Source organism: Phalacrocorax aristotelis, chromosome 3, assembly GCF_949628215.1.
Source record: "Phalacrocorax aristotelis chromosome 3, bGulAri2.1, whole genome shotgun sequence".
In the NCBI taxonomy this organism is placed as follows: Eukaryota; Metazoa; Chordata; class Aves; order Suliformes; family Phalacrocoracidae; genus Phalacrocorax; species Phalacrocorax aristotelis.
Genome location: NC_134278.1, coordinates 82,099,301 through 82,123,626, shown reverse-complemented (window position 1 = coordinate 82,123,626; position 24,326 = coordinate 82,099,301). Strand labels below are relative to the sequence as shown.

General features: G+C 44.5%; 1 protein-coding gene across 6 annotated transcripts in view; it reads right to left on the bottom strand.

Annotated features, from left to right (window-relative positions):
* Positions 1-24,326, bottom strand: part of BMP2 (bone morphogenetic protein 2) — a 123,193-nt gene that overhangs the window by 26,124 nt on the left and 72,743 nt on the right. For 5 of the 6 annotated variants that reach the window (XR_012659736.1, XM_075088206.1, XM_075088207.1 and 2 more), the window contains exon 4: positions 21,352-21,486. Coding sequence is in view for 5 of the 6 variants with exons in the window: in XM_075088206.1 (XP_074944307.1) it covers positions 21,352-21,486 (135 nt within the window). In the remaining variant the exon portion in view is untranslated. Of the gene's footprint in view, positions 1-10,891; positions 11,607-21,351; positions 21,487-24,326 lie in introns of those variants that run through there. The other variant, XM_075088205.1, reaches the window with a different exon arrangement.

Genomic DNA, 24,326 nt, shown 5'->3' with positions numbered 1-24,326 from the left:
CTCTCCATTTTTCAGTAAAGTCCCTGATGTCCACCTCTGGCTCAGGTCTGTTCTAATTCTGTTCAAAGTATTACCCTGCAAGAGAGAGAGAAATGACCTTTCAACTGAAGCTAGTTTTATTTCCCAGATCCCTTTCAGGCTCCCCCTGTGACTTCATGTAAATCACTTGGATGTTCAGTGCCTCATTTATCCTTTTTTTTTTTTTTTTTAATAGAAAGAATATGGTTTCCCCTTTATTTGCCTATTTACATGATTAATTTCCCAGGAAAATGAGTCATCTCATTTGGGTGGTTTTGAACATCAACCCATCTAATCTTTGCTGGTCAAAGAAGAAAAACAGACTGAGGTAAAACCTGGGGATGACTGTTGTTTAGATGAAGAGTTTAATTTGTGCCCTGCCCTGCTTTCTTGATGATAGGAAACATCGAAGAAGTCACCCTTAGAAAAAAATAATGTTTTTTTCAGTCTTCTGGGACTGCCTGAAATATCAGAGACAGGATCCATAAAATACAAGGTCTGGGCTTTCTGGCAGGAGTGAGTGCGACAGCAGGGTGTGATTTCTGGATTTCTGAATGGAGACAATTGATCAGTTGCTCAGATGATACAGGTACCTCATTAATCAGATATCCACTTCTCATAGATAGGCCTAAATGTTTTCCTTTTTTAGCTCTCAGACCAGTGCTGCTGAGAAGATTTCATTGTGGTAGGCTATTACATGGAGGTAAACAACATCTCATCAATGCAGTAATCTGTACAAATATCCTGATAGCTAAGCACAGTGGTGGAGTAAATAAACCACCCCAAGGCCTCTTCCCCTCCACCACGCCAATAAATATAGTTTACTGTACACACCATTCTTCAGGGCCGTGCAGGGATAGTGTGAATCCATTAGTAGGGCAAGGGTGAGTGACTTCTGACTTCAGTGACCCTTAAAGTTAATCCAGCATTGTAGGGGCAGAATTAAACGTGATGAGCTCAGAAAGTGTGATAAAACCAGATTTAAGTGCACAGCTGGGCAGCAACCTATAAAGGCAGAATTTAAAACCGTAATAAAAACTTTGTAATCTAATTACGACGGTAAAGTTAAAGGTGAGGTATTTGCAGAATGATTCACATGCACCACGGCTAACCTCTGACATCTTGAATATATTATGTGGTTTCTTCACTACAGGAGTAATTTCTGAGTTATTCTCTCACACTACATGGTTCCCTACATTTTATTCTCATGCCCTGTCTTTGGAGGTTGCAGGACAGGACAAAACTTCAGATCAGCATTTTGCAAAGCATCTGCTTTCCTGTGCTTCTTGCTTGCAGCCTCTTAGAGCTGTACCTCCCCATGATCTGAGCACCAGGCATGCAGGCAGGGATTGCAGCAGGTGCACAACTCCTCCAAAAAAATGCAGCTCCTAAGAGAGTCTGAGGAGAAACCACAGAAAGAGCAGGCATGTCACAAGCTGGTTTTAGCCTAGCTAGTCTTTATACCAACAGGAGGGAGGATGCAAAGCAGGTCTGGCTTGGACACAGGATAGACAGCCAGCTCCTGTTGAAGCCCATGTTGTCATGTCTTCATTGCAATTGGCACCTAATTAACGCTACCTCAGATATGCAGACAACTCTGATTTCAGTGCTGGCTTGTCCAAAAACCAAACTCATGGGAAAAAACAGCCCTATGAACCCTGCCTGGTTCTCCTTCACCCCTGCCAGTGGACAGGGCTTGTTTTGGCCAGCTGGTGGGGTTCAGAGTACTCTCACCAGGATGGACACTGTCAAGTATGACAACAATCTTAGATCCAAGGCTAACACCTTTCAGCAGAAAGACCACACAGGGTTTAAATATTCTAAAATAAAGGTGTTTTTCCTGGGCCCCATAAAGTGTTGTCCAGCATCCCAAGAGAACTGCATGTATGGGGGGTGTAGTGGTGGGATTCAAACAAGTTTGCTCAAGCTGGTAACAGCTGGGCAGTTGCTCTAGGAAAGGCAGCTGGGGAGATCACTCTGTCTTCAGCCAGCCTGTGTCAAGACAGAAATTTCAAGTCATTTTGAAATCTACCCTATGTGATAGTTCTGACATTTTTCCCCTTACATCCCAAATGGCAATTAAAAAAATGGAGCAGAAATGTCAGAAGAAAAAATTGTTATATGAAGCCTGAAAAATTCTATATTGTTGGTTTTTTGAACTAAAAGAACTTGGTGCCATTTCTGAAATCAAATCACATTTCATTGCATTCTGTTTGAGTTTAGCCAAAAGGCTTCCTTTTAAGTCTGATAGACACCAAGCTATATTTCTATAGTGTAATGCTCACAGTTGTTGTTCAGGGCAACGTTGTTTGGAGAATCAGCATCCCAAAATAAACTATGTCCTTCCCCAACTCAGTGTGAACTCAGCTAATAAATCTCCACAAATGTTATTCTTAAACTGATGAAATATTTACCATGTTTGTGAAATCAAACTAAAACAGATGTGTTGCTTAGGTTTCCTCAATGGGGAATCAAATAATATTTTTTTCTGAAGGAAATTAATAATTTTAAAGATACTGCATTTCAGAACCTGTCCCCCTTTTTCCCCTTTTATCTGGCTTGGAGGGAACAGCAGCAGCATTGAGGACACCCTCTGCAGGGTTCACAGCGATGGGAAGAGGAGGGTATGAGAGCCATTGGCTGAAATAGATGATTGGTATCAGCACTGGGTGGGAAAGAGGTGTAGGGTGCTCTTGGAAAGGGACTGCTCAATGTTTCCAAGGGCAGCTTGCATTTGTGATTGTGTGCTTATCTCAATATTGTTATTTAGAGAGACAGAGAGATGCCTTCTATTTTGGAGAGAGAGAAGAAGACGTTGTATATATATATCTAGAGAGAGAGGCACAATATACACTTCTGCCATTCCTGAAATAACTTCTTCCCAAACTATCTTTCTCCTCATATAGCTGTACAACAGCTACACCAGGGTACAACCCTCCACAGGAGAAAACAGCTTTCAAAATGCAATCAGGGACTAGCAGAAAACACCACAACAAATGCCCCAAAACACAGGAAGGAGCCCACCAGCTGCAGAAAGCCAGCATCAGGATCAAAAGAGCAACATCCCAGGTACAAACGGGGTGAGATCCTATCAAGCCCAGGCCAGCAGCCACCCACCGCGTACTCCAGTGGGTTTAGAAATCCCATCCTGTATAGCAGCTCCTACATGCTTGAACTCACTGTACCACAGAGAGAGTAAGGGAGCGTTTAACACCCTCAGTCTGCGAGGCACAGGCAGGAGGTGGTAAATACCTTGATAAGGGAACGAGTGAAAATACAAGCTTTAGGCAATCCAGATTTTATCAGGGAAGCATGCATGGATGAGTAACTACCTGACATGCAGATGTGCCTATGCACAGTGCCAGCAGCCTGCCAGTCCACACATCTGGCCTCGGGCATCGTGCTCGTGTTTTCAAACACATGTGATTTCAGGGCATGGTGAGGGTGTATTTTCGCATGGGATTCTCACACAATGGCAGTACCTAAAACGACTTTGCAGCTCTATGTCTGGAATAATGTATAGATTTAACAGTGGAGACCTGTTTTTTTCTGCTGTAAGAAGCTCCTCAGCTTCTCAACAAGGGTTATTGCTCTGCTTGTCAATGACGTGTATTTCATTGCACGGATATCCATGTGTGACATGTAAAAAAAGGACCCTGGGATCCAAGGGCTCAGTGAAATCACAAAGAAATTAATATTGCATATTACTCAGTGAATGGATGGTAACTCACGGGCAAATGCTGTTGCTGTCGGCATGGAACCTAGAAAAGACCTGTCAAAGTCTCTGCAATGGGAATCACAAATTTAGTGAGGCTGGTTGGAAACTGAAGAACTGTGACTGGTACAATGTATACGTTCACGCCTGAGGAGATGTGGGGATGGTCTTATACAGGCAGTTTGGAGAATTATTGCCAGGTCTCTTACTCTTGCTCTGGACCCCAATATAAGACTACAGAGCTGCCTGTTGGCCATTGTCCCTCATGCTTTGGATTGCCAGGGAAGTCATTGCCTGGGTTGTCATCAACTAAGGTAGGAAATGTCTGTTCAGAGATCCACTTCCGGCTCTGACAGTGCTCTTTGGGTGTTGTACAGGCTCTTCGACTTTTCTGTTTGGTTTTTTTGCATTGTTTCTTGATCAAGTTTACAATACAGCAGAACAACCAGCTCTATGCTTGGTACGAAGAGAAGAGTAGGAAGAGCTTGGCAGCTCAGAGGGATGGCCTGGAAATATGAAGAAGGAAGAAAGACTGTAACCTCGCTGGAATGATAAGGGGTTGGGGCAGCACTTATAGCAAAGCCACGCCAGGGCTTGGCTGCCAAAGGGGTGGGGTTGGTCTCTTTCTGGGGGTGTTGCTTAGTGTGGCTAATGACAACCATAAGTAGGAAAAATATGGACTCTTATTGGAGAGAGAGGCCCAGAAATGGATAAAGAATAAATTGGCTATGCTGCATACAGAGAGGGCCAAACAGATGTTGGGCCTGATCCAGAGCCCATTGAGTTAATGGAAAGGCTCCCTTTGGTTTCATTGGATACTGTCTCCGACCCATTACAGCTTCACAGGAAGCGGTGGAGACCAAGAGTAATAACTTGTGGTAACTGCAGTGGTGTGTGTTGCATAGGTGTGGGCTCTAAGGTTTTCATGGTGAAAACAGATGGGTCTTACAGATCCATCCATTTGGCCTGGGTAACCCTCCTGTCCCCTTGCTCCCACCCAATGGTAAGAAGTCTCATGTCGCTTTTGTCCTCTAGCCAACCTTTTGGCCTGGTTCTGTGCAGAAGTGCCCTTCTGCTTTCTGTATTCCCCCTCCTACTCAAGGACGTTCGGGTGTGATCTCACATCAGCCCAGGATTTAGAAACCAGTGACATGAGCCATCCACAGAGAAGGAGGAAACGAGGCCTGCTGAAAGCTGTTGACCAGGGAGGAATTTTGTTGTGGACCAGCAAGAAAAATAATGTAAAGCAGGTGTTTCTGCAATTGTGAGATATTTGTAAAACTAATGTTGTCCAACAATTCTCCCACTCACATTCTCATCCGTGTGATACAGCAAGGTCTCACACGAAGGACCACAAATAGAAAACATCTCTCTGTACTAGCTGGCGTACAACCTGCACTAGGGCCTCCCTCCCCTTCTGCTGTCTGTGCTTTTCTGTTTATTTAGGTGTGTGTCTTTGTTTCTGTTTTTACGTTTAGCACAAGTAGAAAGGAAATGGGATTTCATACAGCTTAGGAGACTAGGAGCTCACCATGCTTTGGAGCATGAGCCTTTATTTGTCCTCACACCACAGGTGTGTTTGCAGGCCAGATCCTCCACTAGTATAAACTGCCCCAGTCTCCATAAGAGCTTCATCCTTTTAGCCAGCCTGTTTGAGGAGGTTTGTGATATCCAGAGATGCAGTTGCAGGCCATACTCAGGCCAAGCTGGTCTCAGGTTTAGGAGTGAGAACTTGAAGCCAAGTAGGAACTGTTTTCTCCTGGTGATGCTATCAGGAGGAATGGATGGACCACTGCACACAAAGATGCATCAACAAACAACAGATGCTGTTTCATTCAGGGTCATGCCTTTGATGGAAATGTAATTTGGGGAACAGTTTAATTTAGTCGAATTTAGGCCAACTTGTAGAGAGGCAAAGAAGTAAGTTATAAGGGTAATTTCAAGGTTGTTCTCAGGACCACTCCTACCTAAATGTAGATAGCTTTGTTCTCTCTTTTCCTGTTAAAGAGGGAAATCCTCACAGTGGAGTGGGATTGACTCTAGTATTGCTGAAAGAAAAAACTTTGTCTTTCTCCTGTGAGAAATTGCTCTGAAAGGGTCTAATAGTTCACAAAGCTAGTATAAACTAGCAGATTTTGCTCAGTATCAGGACCATTGTACTGATTTATTTTAACCGAAGACCTACCCTAGTTTCCCTCGACACCACATCAAGCTCCTTGCAATCCATCTCTGGATTTTCAATCGTCCATCAGCAAAGCAGCCACTGCCCGGTCTTTTGTATCTTTTGTAAAAGCTATCAGTCTCATTCACCTCCAGGTGTATTCATATAAGCTTCATTCCCCTGTTCAGGTATTCCCTTATCCATGGTGGCAGTAACATGTACACGCTACAACAGTGCCAATCATAGCACAGGCTGAGCTGGATTTTAGGTACTTAACAGTTTTAAAGTCGTGACCCTACAACACCCAATCTCCAAAATACAATTTCTCACTCTTACTGATAATAATGCACTTCTAGCCCTGAGAAGAAGTTGATACTGAAAGAAGCCGCTGAACTTTCTGTGTGAAGTAAGGGTCAGTTTACAGCTGGATAAATTGCCTGGCAGGAAGGTTGTGTGGCAACTTGGCAATTGTACCGTAACACAGCTGAAGGAGAACGCCTGAGCTCTGTCTTCTAGTCCTCTTTTTAACCATGCCAGCTTGTTTACATTTGGGTGGTAGATGGGTGGAGCCGTTATTCCAATTTTTGGCTCTTATCCGTCTACTTGGATGTCAGTGTAAACTGCTGCAATTATATCATAATCATGTCCTGCTATTGGAAATGATTAGTCTGTTCACTTTCCGTAAATACTGGCTGGCTGGCTTCACCTGGCAGTGGCTGGGAATTGTCGTGGCAGATATGAAAGCCCAGAGAATATAGGGATTCATAACTTCATGTGAGTTATGGTGTTTTCCAGATGGCAAAGTCTAACAAGACTATGCTATTGGATTTAGATATAAACAGGATACCAGAGGAGAAATGTCAGTTTTTAGACTAGGATTCAGGTAGTAATAGAGAAAGTACAAGTATTTTGAAACAAGGGCAGTCTTACTGTGCTATTTTAGTCAGAAAGTTAATTTCTTATTAAAATAAGCCCTAAACTAATGGAGGAACTTTTAAATTTCAGGTGAAAGTTCAAAAATATTTAGGCTTTGTAATTAAATAGCACTTCCCATTCCAATGTCCATACCATGGCAGCTTTGCTCTTCCATACCCACCAGTTCTAGTGGGTGGAACCAAATTAAAACGTAGCCCACTGTATTAACTTCAAGACTATTTATTCTACAAGTGGGCTCTAATTCCAAATAACGCTGATGCCAACCTTTTTTTTTTTCTCCCAGGACTCAGGCATACAACACACTTTCCTCTGTTGGAGCTCATCATTCCATAACTCCAGAAATTGCAATATAAACCTTGGCTACTATGCATGCTTCTTCTTGAAACATAGCAGTGATCTGGGATTTTAATTCAAGCAAATCTGAAAGTGGATTAGAAATAGTATCCAGCTGCATCTCTAATAGTCAAAAGAAAAATTAGCAGACCATTGGAGCTGAAATGAACTCTGTCTTTCTTTTAGCTTTTTTCCTCCCTTTTGCTTTAGAGGAGGAATTGCATAGACCTAAAATACCATAATTAAATTGTCATCTGTCCCTTGCCCTGGCAGAAGCTCTGCCCAGGCGAACACATCTCAGTTTCCATCCTAAGCATTTACCTACAGCACAGGGTTGGGGGATGAGGGGTTTATTACTTGTTTTAAGAAATTAGAAATCAGAGGCATGCATAGTCTGTCTGTTATAGTCTTCAGCAAGTGTGTTGCCAGGCTCTACAGGTTATACATCATTAGCACACAGACTGTCCAGGAGAGCCCAAAGCTTGTGCAGGTGTGTTGGCAAAGCTCGCACCACTTCCCTCCCTCCTCCCTCTCCACTGCACTTCCAGCAAGCTGATACTTGAAACTCGATGTGGCAAAATCAGAGAGAGCTCTTCTAAAGTTTGTTAGCTCGAAGCTCACCCAGCAGACGTGACTATAAGATGGCACGTGGAACCTGGAAGGGACTCGCTGGAAAAACAAAACCATTGAGTCAAAAGCTTAGTGTGTTTTTCCATGATTGTATGAAAAAAAGTGCATGTGTGTTTTCTTAAGCCCTTTCAGATATTAGAAGTTTAGTGAACACAGAGACAGCTCCTTTTTTTATTTTTTTCTTTTCCCCTGCCCTTGAACTTTTGGAATGACTATAGGGAATATATTCCAGCCTGTTTTCAATGACCCATTCATATGGTGGTTTTATTTCAGCTTTTCCCAAGAGGGAGCAAGCTTCATTCGATCTCTGCTCCTGGAATTAGCTGCCATTATTTGCGCATCCCACTCAGATAATCAATAAAGTGGATGGCATCTGAAAATAATTATACGCACAGCTCTTCTCCAGCTTCCAAGACAGAGACAGAAGCTGGGAAAGGAACCTTTGCATATTCAGCATTTGTTAAAGGAATGAAATATAGCACTGTGTGTTATTGTTGTGTCCTGCAACCTGGGCATTCGGCAGAAGTTTCTTTTGACATTGCATAGCACTCTGGCCACACAGCACCTGATCACAAAGCTAATCACCTTCCTCATCTTTCCTGGCTTTGGTAGAAAAGTTCTCTTGTCTGCTTGTACAGTGCACCAAAGGGCAGGAACTGTCAAATGGGTTGTAAATACAACAGTGGCATCTGTGGTCTCCCTTAGGGTGGAAGGATCTAGCTGAGTTCAGTATCCCCTTTGTTTAGAGGACACTGCTGCAGTCGCATTTTAACAGCCAGAGGCCCTGGCCCCCAGCTAGACTGTGGTGACAAGTGGGTGGCCTGTGCAAGGCACGGTGTCTCTCTGTAGCATGGGATGAGCTTTTCCAGACAAAATTGTGTTCAACCCCCCTAGCTAAAATGGCAAGGCTCTTTCTTTACACTGCTCATGGGAAAGCCGCTTTCAGATGTCTGAAAGGCTGTCATTGCCTACTGAAGAACATGATTGAGGTTCTTCATCACCTGATAGAGTCCTGCCAGCCAGAAAAGTATGTCAGTCATCTTGGATTAGAAGATATTTAATGATTGTTTTAGGAGGTTTGCAGCTTCAGTCTCCCCTCTTGCACCGGCTAAAATGAACCATTGGCATGAATCCAAGCATTTCCACTGCAGCCTACATAAACAGCAGCTGCACCAGGCACCAACACAGGGCCTCTGAACCAAGCAGGTGGTAGAAAAAGGAGAGGCACAGATTTTTGCCAGGGCAAGTTGCAACTGCAGAGTAAGGCTTTGTCCTTCAACTCCTGCAGCTCCGGAGAAGCTTTGCACAGCACTGTCACAGTGGGGACTAGACCCTGGCTATGACCCTACACAGGTTTTAATGGCCTTTTCTAAGAGTCTACTCAAGGTCTGCATTGAAGACAAGAAGAGGGGTGAGGTGGAGCAGTGGCCTGACCCGGTGTGGCCATTCCCACATATTTCATTTATACCTTTCTCTCTTGAACTGCAGAGCCAGGAGGAATGCTACGGCTGTACAGCCTGGGAAAAAACCTGTGATGCCTGTAAGAGCTAGGGACATCCGGACTTTGGCAGCTGCCTCCCCAGAAATGAGCTAAGGACATCAAGAAACACCCTGCTCCAAGCTGTTGGGTGCCAGGAGGGCTATTTTGCATATCCAGTTAGCAACAATTACAGGGGAGCGATTATTTTTGCCCACTACTACAGGGTCTTTGCTATCTCCTGATCTAGGCAGCAAGCAGAAGTGTTTGTTCATGGCCTGCTCCATTATCCATCCCTAGCTTTTCTCCATGGTGGTACATTGTTTGCGATGCTGTTTAAATCCTCCTGCCAGCCCCAACAACGCCTCGTGCAACCCCAACAATGCCTCGTGCAACCCCAGCATGTCGGGAGCTTCCAGGCCACAGAAAAACCTATCCTGCTCAGCCCAGCTCTGTTTGTTGCAAAGTATTTGTTTAGTGATTAACTTGTGCACAGACATACACAGCCACAAATCTCTAGGTTGTCTCACAGCCTTTTAATTCAATTAAGTCTGTTGACTTAGTCTCATTTTGAGCAGTAACTGGATTTAGATAAGGCAGTGGAAACCAAAACATCAATTGTGTGATTTCTGGCCCAGCCGGTATGCTGATCTGAAGGGAATGTTTGTGAGGGCGATAACTGAGGTAGTGCAGTAATTAGGATAAAGTCATTTAGTGTAAAGGCTTCTATAAGCTAAACCACTTTGCATTAAGTACAAGCACTGGCCAGAGGAAGCAGAGGGAGCTGCCTGCTTCCACAAACTCCTTCTTTGCTCCACTTGATGTGCCATGCTGTGAACAGCAGCCAGTGATGGCGAGGTCGTGGTCTGTCTGAAGAAGCAGTCATGGTTGGGCTGGGGCTGGCAGCTCCCACCGGGTGAAGGGGCTGTGCTGGAGCCTAACTGATATAAACAGGACCCCTCCTCTGAAGCCAGCAAAGCTCCACAGGGATGTAATAATTTGGGATTTAGCCAGTTACTTTTTGTCAGCAGTAGACAAAAGTTATTTTGGGATAATTTCTCCTCGTAAGCCATAGGACATGAATTTACACTTAGTTCCTTAGGGGCTTGATTTGCCAAACATGAACCAGCCCTCATCGCACACAACCCTGGGAAGAGGAGCTGCGGGCAGCACACCATCAGCATCTCCACTCCTTAGAAGACAGGTGCCCCAGATGGAAAAATCCTCTATACTCAATGGCTGATATTTCCCTGTATAAGCAAGATAAAAGAAAGCTCTTCTATTTGCAAGCATACATTTTTGTGATGTGCTCCTGTGTCTTCTACTGCTTACACATTATAGTCAGAAAACACATTAGGGAACACATATTGTTATGTATTTGTCAAAAGCACATTTCAATGCATGACTTTCTTGGTCACCTCTTTTCCAGATAACTCTTAAGCTAACAGGGACCACAGGGCATTCCTGACATCCTGCAAATCTTCAGCAAGGAACATGGAAGAGTGCAGAAAAAAGCAGCGAGAAGACATTACTTCCTATGCACATGAGATAAGGTACACCATTGGAAGATAGCAAATGCATTACTGACTTTTTCTTTTTCTCATAGTAGGGAGGGTTTCTTCCTCAAATTGTCCTTTGTTTCCTTCTGACATAAATCTGTGACATAAGGCCATCATTCTAGCTTGTTGCACCTTGAGAACTGCTGATGGACAGTGAAAGGGGACAAATACATTGTTGCTGATTCACAACGAGCTGTGTGCAGGCTTGGCACATATATTCCTCAGAACAGCATGGCTTCACCACTGGAGGAAGAGGTGAAGGTGTTGCTTCAAAGGACTTTTCTTCCCAGTTCCTCCCACACTACTTATTTTCCTTTTGGGCCATGCAGCACTTTTCATAGAGGTGACATTGGAAACAGTGTAAAACCAGCATTTATTGAGAAAAGTCCTGTGCCCATGTGCATCCCATGGGACAGTGATGGGGAGGAGGTGCTAATCACTTCCAAACATCAAGCCAATATTTCACATCATCACTCCTGGTTTGGAATAGCAATCACACGAACCAGCCTCAGCGGTAATATGCTGCTATGTGTACTTACGGTCCTGCTCCTTATTTGATCTTCCTATACGGAGTGCGCTGGCACATGGGAAGCCCACATTTTAGTCCCTTCAGACACTCAGATTCAGTATTTCTATCAGTGACTTCGATGGCAGAGTGCTTTCTTGCTCCAGGACATTGCAGGAGTGGTGGAAGCGCATCATGCGCTGCAGACTCACCCACTTGCTCCCCATGCAGACACCCTTAGCCTGTGACTCTTTCTGTCACAGCTGCTGCCACTGGAAGCAGAACAAGCACGTTAAAATTTGCTTCCTTTGAGCTGCAAAGGCAGTAGCTACTGTGGTCCTGTCACCCAGCAGCACAGGGCCCCACGATGCAGCTGAGCACACAGCAGCGTAGCGGTGCCCAATGCAGTGCTCTGCTCTGGCACAGTGGATTAGTGCAGTACAGCGTGCAGGTCCTGGGACCCGAGCAAGTGGCTGTGCGTGTGTCTACACACACACACACACACAAACACTTAATTGCTGGCAACTTAACATGTATTAAACGTCTTCTGGTAGCGATGAAAGATGGCATCCTCCCAGAGTTTTGCATACCTGTGAGCTAATCTGCCCTTTGTGTGAAAGCGTAGGTGGGGACTCTTCTAACAATGTGAAGTTGATTAGCTCATCTTGGCTTTAGGGGCATACTGATGTGCCCATCCTGCCTACAGAGCTATGAATAATTCGGCTTAGCTGCTGTCCTCTTATGAAAAAAAAAAGAGAGAGTGCAGTTTTAGGGCTTGGTACTCAAGCCTGTTTCTCAGTACGGGTGATGAGTAGGTATTTGCCTATTTTTCACTAGTATCACTCTTGGCTTCAGGTCTCCTTTGGAAATCTGTTAGTATCAGAAATGATAGTTATCTGACAGAAATAATTTCTGTGTTTCAACCATTGATTGGAATTACATCCTTGAAGATTAGGCATGAGTGAGTCACTGTCAAAGTGAGAGGACCATCAACAAAAGTCTGTGCTAGTCATGGTTCATTTAAATCTCTGTTAACAGTGTGGACGGTGGAGCACACAGGACTCTTACAGTAGGTTAAAATAACTAAATATACTGGGATTCTAACTTCGAGAGATGAGGGAAACTTATTTTAAATGTTCTGAATAAACTTTAGAAATACTCTTGCATGAAAGAGGAAGTGCATAATTAGAATACACATAAGGAACCAGGTTATGGTACTGGGAATATGCTGGGGGAGCTGGTAGAGGACAAGCTCAAATATAAGTCTACCATGCGATGCTGTGGCCAGAAAGATACTTGTTATTAGAAGAAGTATTAAGAACACCCTTTATGTGGAGGGCATTCTGGTGCTGGAGAGGCCAAGACCACAGATCTGCACTCTATACTTCAAATAAAGATGTAAACACAGGTGGAAGTCTGGAGGAGAGCAACAGGACTGATAAGAGGTTTCAGAAAACATGACCTGTAAGGAATTTTTTTTTTAATTGACTTCGTTTAGTCTGGAAAAGACTGAGGACAGCCATGAGAGACTTCATGTGTGATGACAGTAGCTGAAAGGGGTATGGTAAAAGGGTATGGTGATCACTGGGTCTATTTGTGTGGGGAAGGACAAGATCTAATTGGCTTTATTTTCAGCAAAACAGAGGAGGTGAGCGTTTAGGAAAGCTCTATCCATAAGGAGAGGGAGATGCTGGAATTGATGGCACAGAGAGGCTTTGGGATCTCCGTTACTGGGAGTTTCCAAGAGTTTAAACTGATGTACAACAGGAGTGGCATAGGCACGGGCACAGAAAGATGCAGGAGGGTCTCTACTTATCTACATGACTTTGCTTAAAGCCATTCTTCAGGGTTTGTTGCTTTGGCAGCGGTACCAGAAGGCATGTTGGACTCAAGTTTGGTTGCTAAAACGGAAAACATGCTGATAGGTGGGTATGTTTGCACAGAAAATGTTGATAAGAGGAAAAATTATATCGTTGTCAGAAACAACAGCCAAAAGTTTTAGATGTTCTGCTTCAGAAAAGCATATTTAAGGAAAACAGATCCTTTGGCAAAACAGTCTTTCATCAAACAAAAGATTTAGATGGGAAATTTTGCCATGAGCTCTGTTGATTAGCAGCCCGGCTAAATCCCAAGATATCTGAAGTGTTATTACTGAGCCTGGAAATGGTTGCTTTTTGCCATTCAGGATTAAGCAGATATAACACAGCACCTCTGTGTGCAATGGAAAGATGGGTGAAGAGATTGCCAGGGGAGCCTGAGAGTAGTTTCACCTGCAAAAATGGCAGTACATGAATAAGTATCCAGAAAGGCCCTGTGCAGTAACTTGCCAAATTAGGAGGGAAACGGTATCTCTCACAAAGTCAAGGAAGGACTGTGGTTAAGGGATGAGAGTCAGAAACCCAGCATTCAAAAACTGCTAGATCTCACAAAGCCTGCACTTATATGTACTCAATCCAGGAAACTGGTTAGTGGGATGAGAGACTACCATATGTTTTTGCAGATGCTACAAGTATGTGTGCTTTCCTTATGTATATATGCTTTATACCCACTTTTGAAAATGGGTCAAAGCCTTCCAGTGCTCCAGGAGGAAAACTCTTGAGAATTTACAGATCTGAGATGCTGTGATTAATGTTTCTGGACAGCAATTTCACTTTCCTCTATTGAGGCTTGGAAAAACAAAGGAGAGTGCAACAGGAGATCCACACCAAAGATCAAGGCAGACACATCTGCCTGGCTGTCAGATTTCACGCCAACAAATTGGAAGAAAATTAAAAAACCCAGGCCAGATCTAGTCCTTGCTCTGGGAGTGCAGAGAGGTCTGAAAGACTCCTACACAGGTATTTATGCTTGGCATAAAACCACCACAGAAACTCCTGGGTTTCTATCTCTGCTTTTGCCACCCCTTTAACAGAAATACGTCAAGTGAATATCAAGGAATGAGATCTTCTTGTTAAAATAGTCTTGAGTTTGTATCACTTCAGTTAAGAGGAGGTTGCAATGTCCACCTCTGCCCACCACAGCTCACCAGCTGCCTTCCAAGTTGTAGCCTCACAGCTTAAATCAACGGTCCTGCAAGTGTGGGAGGCGGGGGTCCATAAATGCTCAAAAGTAGGGTTTTTTTCCCCAAAGCCCCAAGGAGATGTGTGCCCTGAGACACCATCCTTCTGTCAGGTATGGAGGATGAGCTACCTTCATCATTGTGTTGCTCTTAATTTAATATCCAGTACAAAAAGCCCCAAACCACTCCGGAGTGGGGGCAATAAGACACTGCCAGATGACTACACATTGCCTCTTAATACAAAGCCAATTGTGTTTTTACTCCACTACTTAGTTCCAAATTACAAGCCTTATCTCACAGGAAGCTTAGGATGGCTCTATAGTTTCAGAAACCTCATGGTAAAAGGGTCAGTTTTTAAATATAGTGTTTTCCAGAAAGACAATCTTAAAAATATAGTGCTGTTCAAATCCTCTGCTTCCTTTAATGCTATTTTCAGGTTGGTTTTTTTTTTTTTTCAAATTAAACATTAGGCTTAGCAACATGCATGAGATGTTAGATTAAAGGGACAAGGCTTGGGTTTTCCGTGTTCGTCCAGAAATAGCTATTCCCTGGGTGGGCCAGGTGAAGTTCAGCAAGGTTGTTGTTGCACGACTTCCCCCAGCTTTCTGGGTGGGGGAGAGAGAGAGATGTGTCTGGCTGCTTGCAGAAAAATCTGGCCAAAAGCATTGGGCCACATCCTTTGTGGAGGTAAATCAACATTGTCTGAGTGGCACTTCTGGAACCATGACTATTTTCATCAGAATCAGGCCTTTTACATATGGTGAGGAAGTGGTAAAGATCACAAAGGGAGGGAAAGATATACATGCATGGCAATAATTGCAAAAAGCTATGGGGTTTTCCTATGTAGGTGGTGTCATTTTCTCTAAAGAATTAAAGCGTGGCTTTCCCAGCACTCTTCCCCTTTAAGCAGACATGCTGAGCAGCGCGTCCTGATAAGACAACAAACCCAGATGCCCAGAGGAAGAACAGTGCTGTTGTGAAGACACAGGCCCAAAAGACAAAATGTCTGGATTTTATTTGCAGCTCTGCCACAAACTTCCTGAACAATCGTAGCCAAGTTAACCAGGTCCATTTTTTTCAAGCGGCGTCTGTGCCCTTTCTGCATATGCATGAAGCATACGTTCACCATTCAGGGCTTTGTGCAAAAGTCCAAGAAATGCAAAGCTGCAAAGAAACACTGCCGCCTACACACTGCCCTGGTTTCCCCAGGCAAAAGGGTGATGATCTAGTGAAGCTGCTGGATCCCTGCCAGCAGGGATTCAGATCCAGAAACAGGCAAAAGCATCACAGCAGCTGTGCTGCTCTGAATCAAAGCCCACCTTGCCTGATGGCCCATTGCTGGCAGATGGCGGAAGTAGGCACCCAGGAAGGAAAGCAAAATCGGGGTGAGCAGAGCTGGACTCATCTGCACTGTGCTTTCCCAGCCTCTAACCATTTGAGGCACAGGGACTTCCAGAGCTAGGAGTGGTTCATATGAATTTAGCAACCCTCAAAGGATTTCTAAACCTGGGAGCGTGAGTAGTCCGGGACAAGCTCTCAGGGAACCTTGGGATTTTTAGCTTCCTTGGAGCAGGACTCATTTCTCCAGCTCTACATCAGACTTACTGGGTCACACAAGGCTTGTGTAGCTGCTACAAAGGCCAGCCTTCCCATCACTGTGTCAGCTCCCTGCCTCTCACAAGGAAGTGATGCCACCTGCCAGGGAGTTGAGGCTAAATGCACTGATGTTTCCTCATGACTTGGAAGGAAAGAGAAGTCTGGAGAGAATTATTGTTCTGATGTATAGGAGCTTTGCCAGTACAATGCCCTGTAATAACAGCTACTCTTCCTTCAGGTCACTAAGTTACCAATTTTTTTAGTAGTCTCACTTATGACAAGTAGATCTTGCGTTTAAAGAGATGCTTTCCTTCTGTTTCCTTTTTCCTGACTTACTAATACATTGTGGAGATCTTCTTTCTTTATGGCAGTGTATCCAAATATCCCTGTTCAAATCAACATCTTCCAGATCTTTCCTCAAAGGAGCCATAAGGCTGCAACCAGATAACCAACACATTTGTGCCCTGTCTCCATTGCTTACTGAGCACTGAAGCATGAGGAAATACTCTGAGGGGCACTACAGATGATGAAACGGGATTTAGAGTAAGGTCTATCTACTCTCAAAGACAGTCTCACATCTGCTTTGTCCATGCCCCATGAGCAGGCCACACCCTGGAAGCCACAAAGCTAAGTTAGAGTGGTGGTAGGTTGAGCTTTCACCCTGACTGGTGGAGGGGTTCATACACCTGGACAGAGGACAGTGTTAACGTGGCTTCACAGCTTCCTTCTGGAGATGGCTTTTGTCCAGTTGGCTGAGAAGGGGGCTGGATTGACAAGCAGCTCTTTGCATCAACCAGTGTAGACATGCCCAAATTCTCCTGATGTACTACTGGAGGGTACTCAGATATTACAGTGATGAGGGCAGTCTGAGAACATGTTTAGACCAGAATATGGGTTTCAGTGGCAGTTTTCTGGCTGATTAATTGGGTGACTTTGTGCAAGTCTCAACTTGCTGTTGCCCTATCCAATAAATGGGAATAGCAGCATTTGCCTCCCTTCATAAAACACTTTGAGGTCTAGGATAATCCTCCTCCTTTTTCCCACCCATGATGATGGGACCAAGTGGAATCTTACGACACATTGAGTTTCTGTGGTCTAGGGTTTGCCAAGCATTTGAAAATGACTCTTTGGCTTGAGTTTACAATGTCTGTGATTGCCACGTGATTTCTCATGGAAGCTCTTAGTTGAAATCAGGTCACTATACAACTGAAAATGCATGGGATTATGAGAGAAACTGAAGTAGTGTTTAGGAGTATACAGACCCATGATGACCTAAGTGCCCTTCCTGGGGCACCCTGCAGGCAGTAACCACACACATCAATACTCTCATCAATAACCTACAACATTTTGTGGTTCGAAGATCTGCAAACATTTAAGAGCGGAAAACTCTAAGCAAGAGAAGATTCCTCTTGACTACCACATTGCTGTTTCCATTACCCAATAAGCTGTGCATGCAGTAGACAGAGCCAGAGAAATACATCTCCACTGGGCATTTGGAGATGTTCTCACAGCATAATGTTCAACATTTTGAATTCAATGACCTTGCGCTGCTCTGGACAACTGATATTATAGCACAGAGTTTCTTCTTTCCCTGGATTTTGCTTGGCCAGGGATGTTTTCTCCTACACTGGTTTTAAGTCCATCTGTAGATCTCATCCCTAGCAGGTACCAAAGGGATGTGTTACAGAGGTTATGCTGCTTTTTACAATGACCCGAAAGAAAGCCTAAATCATTGCAGATAAACCTTACAAGTGACTTGGGAATTGAACAAGAGAGTAAATAGTTAAGAAACCAGGTCACCAATATACAGAGATCTCCCCAAAGAACATTGCAAGGCTGTACGAGCCTTGAAGAACCAGGAAACCAGCTGAGATTTGTATCAGGAAGCACGAGCTAACGAGCTTACAGAAGAGAGGCTAAGGGATGGCTTGATCACAATCTCTAAGTACTCACAAGAGGAAGAGAAATGTGGAAATAAGGCAGATGTTTACAGAAATCTTATGGGTGAAACTTCAAGCTGAACAATTTTCTACTTTTTGTGGAGAGGGGGAACAGGAGCAGTAGCTAACTTTACAATAATGCTCCAAAGGCTTCTATAATAGCTCCTGTAGTCCCCAAGCAGCTGGGGGCAGGTGTTTTAAAAAAATAAGCTGTAGTTCTAAGAGGAATGAACTGGACGGTGTCCAATGGCCTTTGCCATGTGAGGTACCAGATTATGTGGTCTTCCTGAGTCCTGTAGTTTGTGAACCAGTGTTTTGGATTTCTTCAGCCACAGTAACAAAAAACAACTCCATCTTCACATCTTGCCAACACTGAGAAGAATTAGTGATGGTGAAAGCATTTGGGAGGGAATAGCATTTTAAGACCCCCCTCAACTCCAAAAAGCATAAGCTCTTCGGGGTAGCTTGAGCTACCTCTTATCCTGTCCTTTGCCTCTACTGTATCATTACAGGGTGACAACATCAGAATTACCTGCTCGCATATCTCCCTTTAAATCAGAAAAAAACCAAGTAACATAAAAAGAGACCATCAGTGAGTGCAAATAAAAGGCTGCTCTATATGCTGCTGCAATTTCCCAGAGCAGCACTCAGGGTCTGCTCCTCAGACCAGGGGTGTGAGGGACTCGGCAGTGGGCTGGCCTGGACCCAGTGGCTGTGTATTTCATGAGTCCTATCAGATATAATCTGTCCATACACAAGCCATGTTTTACTTATAAAGTAAATTATATTACATGGGCTATAATGTACATTTTCAAAGGGGACCCACCTTAAAAACATTTTGTTTAATAAAATAACTTAATTAGAAGAGAGCTTCTGGCTGATGTGGTTGAGGCTGTGATAATTTTTCCTTCTCAAATAATTTTCTGTTTATTATACTTAATTATAGTGTAATTATGTATCCATCCTCTAGGCAAATTATGAAATCAGAAAATGTGAGTGGTTCACTTGCCACTGCTGTTGGGACCAGTGTTTACATCCCTAGTATAAAATATGAGCATCATTTCTATTATTTATAGTATATACGTATATACATATATAATAAAAGATGTTTCACACAGAATGAAGAGTTGGTGTAAATATTTTATTGGCAGTCATTTTTGCATCATGCACCTAATTCATTTGTGGCCTGCTAATAATGAAACCATCCAAAGCTCAGATAGCTAAAATCTTTACACCCCACCATGAATTTTATCCAACACAAAACATACACAGCTGAGGAACGTGGAAGATCCACAGTTTAGCTTTACTTTTGGCAGGAGGATTATTTTTACTTTTAAGAGCTTTTTTTGCATTTCACTTTCTAATATTCTGGCCAGAATTTCTTAGCACAAGAGAGAAAGGAACCCCACAATGATCGGTTATGGGGTGTAGACTTGTGTTCAAGTTGTGGGTTCAGACTAATCTTTTTTCTCTTATGTGCTTCATGAATTTTCTAGCTATGGCAGAACTGACTTTTACAGGCTAGGCTATTCTCCCTCTTGTTTTTCTTAATGGGAATTGACAGATCGTGTTCGAACATAGTGAAAGGTGAAGCCAAATGCCCAAATCTTGAAAACCCTTTTGAGACTGATGTTTTCTCCTTCTTTGGCCAGCTCTCAGTGTGAATACAAACCGGATTCCCACTTGGAAATTTCAGCTTCTTTTCATGCACTTATTTTGCAGAGATGAGGCCACTCACACCAATGGGGCAGGCAGGGAAAAAACATATCTGTTGGTGAAGCTCAGCCCAGCACTCTTGGCATCAAGTGCCCATGTTTATTACAGTTGGCAAAGAGGTGAGCCATCCATGCTAAATGGCAAGCCTACCTAACTGTCACCTGGCCAGCCCTGCAGCTGATGGAAACCTGGATAACTATTTGATCTACACCCATTCCCCCCTACCTCGCTGGGGAGCTGGCCCTGCCTTTCACAGAGTCATTCATCTGCATAGCACTCTCCACCAGTGTCTTGCAAACATGCCTTTGCAGGAAATAAAAGGCCTCGACGTGGTCTTGCTTCCCCTCGTTCCCTCTAGGCGAGGTGGTATTTTTATGAAGAGCCAATGTTTCTCAGCCTCATAGGCAAAAATGAATTTTGCCACACCGCAGCTGAAGGGCCAGGACTTGCCTGGGGAGTGGTGGGGAGGCTGGGTTAGAGCTAGGGTGGCACAGCTCAGTTGGGAAAGCTAGGAATGGGGGACCTGGGGAGGGGGGCAATGGAAGAGCCAGGAGTGATGGTCCCCCAGATGGAGTTAGCAACCCAAGTCAGGAGAAATAAGATGATCCCTGATCATCCTCACCAGCCCTGCAGCTCTCCCATGCAGAGAGTGGCCTCAAACAGCCTTTCCCTCTCCCCAACCTCAAAACACAACCACTGCCCCATTCCTCCCTCTCCCTGAGAAGAGAGCTGTCAGTTGTGGTCTCTGAGGGAAAGGCGCTACCCCAGCCAGCCTGGGATAAAGCTATGGAGAGGAAAATCAAAGCCCAGATCCAGGCAGATACTTTGTGGTAATCTAAGATCCAATAAAAATCCAGGGAGATTTTTCAAAGGAGCTAGTGAATACTCCCAAGTAGGTGCTGTTGCTCCATCCTGACCCACTGGGGTGGTTGCATGTTAGTTCACACACACAAGTAGGCCAAAACAGCCAAAACAGGGTGGAAATAGCTAAGCCACTGGTTCACAGTGTTGGCTGTAAAGTTCTTGCACGCAGCAGATAGATAGGATGAGACATGCCAATACCCTCAAGTCTGAAAGCACCCAGTAGCTCCACAGAGTGCTGAAGGACCACAAGACCAGGGACTGGCTCAGTCCACAGCAAGTAGGCATCGCCCCAGAGTGGGATGAGATGGGAGTAGCAGGTATGTTAGGTGTTCTGGGTTTTTTCCTGATGTTATCCCTATTTTCCCAGGTCCCACCTTCAGACAGCTGTCTGCCATCTGCTTTTGCCAGGCACCAAGATGCTAGCTAGCAATTGCCTGGCATTACTGTCGTGAGCAAAGGTACAGTGCTATGAACTGTCTGAACCTTGTCAGCCTTTTCCCACAGCGATTTTGCATGGTGGGAAATAGGTTGGGACTCAGTGAATGGTGCTCTGACTGACCAGCCTGCTGCCAGAGGAGGATTTGTCCATTACAGTCTCACTTGCTTCTTGGGTGTGGCCTGAAAGGGAGGGTTTGAGCCAATATTTGTTGGGGTTTTTCCATGCTTTGTTATGAAACCTTTGGTTTTCTCATGCCTTAATTTTTGGAGTATATGCCTTAAAAAGCAATATGACAAGTGCTTAGATCCAAAGCAACACTTTCCACCTGTTGGTTTGTAAATGGTAAGAAAAAAATTGTGTATTTAACTATATTTGAGTGATGGGGAAGCTGTGATGCAATTTACCTGAGGTCAGGCAGTAGTCTCAAGGAAGGGCTTGGAGCAGGAGTCAGACTGCCAAGTCCGCAAGCAGCGTGCCAGGCACAAGCAGGGCTCCTCCATCCCTTCCATCCTTCCCTGGTTTTGTTACCCCTTGCGTTCCTTAGGGAAAAATGAAAAAGGGGAAAATTAAATGTGGATTATAAACTCCAGTATCTGTGCTAGGGAAGTCTGCAGCCAAGTGAAAGGTGGCTGAATTTGGTCCAGTACTGGCCGCTGATTCTTAAAGAACTTATCACAGAGTGAACTGCTTCAGAAATCAGCCCAAAAGCTGCTAGCCCACAGCTCTGAGTGAGAACAAGGGCCACCATTTCTAATCTGAGATTTAATGAGCTGAATTTCAGTTATCAAGAATACAAAAGGGGAGCCTGACATATTTTTATATCTTGCACTATTCCAGTGAAAGCTGCATCTGAGAGAAATTATACATGGGTATGAGACCTGTGTGATGTCCTTTTTAAAGCCTTCAGATGATCATGTAATGCACAAACCAAAGCGATGAGTGGCTTGGTTATTTTATGTATGGATTGATGACATTATTAGTGAAATTAAGTCTGTGCATCCCACCTGTCAGTGGGTTCGCACAACAGGCAAGAAGGGGGCCAATCTAGCAAGGCAATAAGAGAAATATTCACTTCTGTATGTGTTCTTAATAGGTGTTAATGCTGTGCTGAGGAGCTCTGCTCATGGACTAGGACTATTGTGCAAAATAATTGTGCAGTCATGAAGTGGAGAAAATATTTTCATCCCCACCCTCAGGATGGGTATGTCTGTGCTGCAAACAAACTTGAGATTGAGAGGGCTTGCAGCCAGTCGGTGTGGGGCAGCAGAAGCTCCCTGGGAAGGCTCAGCCTCAGAAATATGGCCCAGTGCTGCTTCAGCACACGCTGAGCTTCCTGCTCCCAGGGGAGCATTGCACCAATATCTGAACTGTCATAAGTTAAAGCCAGCAGAAGCAGCTTTCCATTCACACCTTCAGTTTTCATGTCAACATGCCATAATGACATGAGGCAGCAGATGGATGCAGACCAGGACGAATATTGGGACATATTAGGCAATGGGGATTGGTTTGTTTAGCTTACACACCCCCACTGTTACTCCATCTGAGAGATCACAAGTCAGTGTCCACAGCTACAAAGGACCAAACTGAAAGCTTCTCCTAAGTGAGAAGCAGAATGGGCATCTCCCAGGTTTATTGAACATTTTATTTAAACCACTACCTCCTGTCCCAGATTACAGAACCTAAACCCTGATGTTATAAATCACTGCTCCAATTCTGGTTGGGTTCCCGGTCTTTCTGCTCCCTCTCAGAGGCAGAGCTGACACCTCTCACCTCTGGGGAAGGGTTGAACGACAGGCATCCAGCTGAAATCCCATGTTACCAGCTAGAAGTAAAACATGCCTTTCAGTCAGCTATGGGACATGTTTCCCAAATGCTCTGGTATCTCCGGTCCCCTCTACTTTGTGAAACTATTACTTTGCATAATAGAAGGGAGAGACACTCCAACCATCTGGTAGGCAACGCCATGTATAATTTAGGTTGCTTCACTCACTCTCCCATCAACAACAGGATGTTGTTTCCCTTGATCTCTTAGCCCTTTGCTAGAAATGCAAGGTCAAAAGCAGCTGTAGGGGAGTACACTGTATCCTGAACTGGGTTGCAGAGTTTTGAGGGACGCCTCTACTTGTGGGTGACACTCCTTCACAGCCAGGTTATTTCTTGATTCTGTGTGAGCAAAGGGATAAAGAACTCACTACATCCCAGTCAGGAGAGGACAGCTGGTATCATCACATACACAAATGCCCCTTTCCCCTCCAGGGAAACCTGGTTCCCCTCCAGGAAAGCCTGGGGACTGGAATCACATCTGGGCATTGCGCTCTGTGGAATCACCACCAAGGTCAATGTCACTGCGGTCAGCTAATCAGCCCCTCGCATGCATCCATCAGGGAAATTGTGAGGGAGGTGGACGAGTCTGCTCATGCCCAGCATGGAGAGAGCTCCATCCCCAAGTCACCCCCAAGGCACCACTCATCTCGGGGGCCGAGCCACCTTTTCATCCCCATTGGTAGTTCTCTTAGACAGAAACCTGCACCAGGGAAACTACCATTTGTTGCTATTCCTCTACATCAAGAGGAACATCTCAAGCTTATCCAGACCTGCACTCCTGTTTATCCACTCTTGGTGAGCAGAGTCAGGTGGCTAAGGCCCTGATGCTGAAGTTTATGGCTTAAATCAGTGGGATTATTCATGAGTTCAGAGATAACCATGTGCTTTTATACTTGGCTGGAATGGCGTCTAAAGCTGACAGCTGGGAGTCAAAAGCTCTGAGTCACCAGGTCCCTCCTCTCCTTCCTGTGTGACCAGTCTACCTGTGTCTGCTTCCTTGCCTGCCGCATAAGGAGGATGACAATTGCTTTTATCTGATGGTTACTTTCAAATGGCCCTAAAGGCCTCTTTTGCTCTGAGGAAAATTCAGTAGAAGCTGGACTAGCATAGAAAAGACAGGAGGACATTTAACTAATGAAAGCACTGGAGCTCAGGAAGGCAATTACACTCATTCTTCCTCCCCACATTCCCACACAGGTTAATTGGCAATTGCTGCAAAACATTCTACAGGCAGAGAGGAGAGGGAGGCCATGAGAAGGTTGAGACAAGTCCCTTTGAGCCCCTGGAAGGCTCACGTGGGGTGGTGGTTTGGGTGCCCACTACAGCAGATCATTATGCTAGCAGGTTCTCAGCAGTGGTTACACCTTAAAAGAGGCCCAGTTCAATTAAAAATGGTGACTTTAATTCTGCAAACCTCTTCTTCACCTATGTGGTTTGTTAAACGAAAGCATGCACAAAAACTAGAGAGAAAGAAAGAGACAAAGCAAGGACTAATTGCATATATTTTACACCCCAATATCCAGTAAGTCTCCAGGGAAGCGACTGCAAGGGCTTT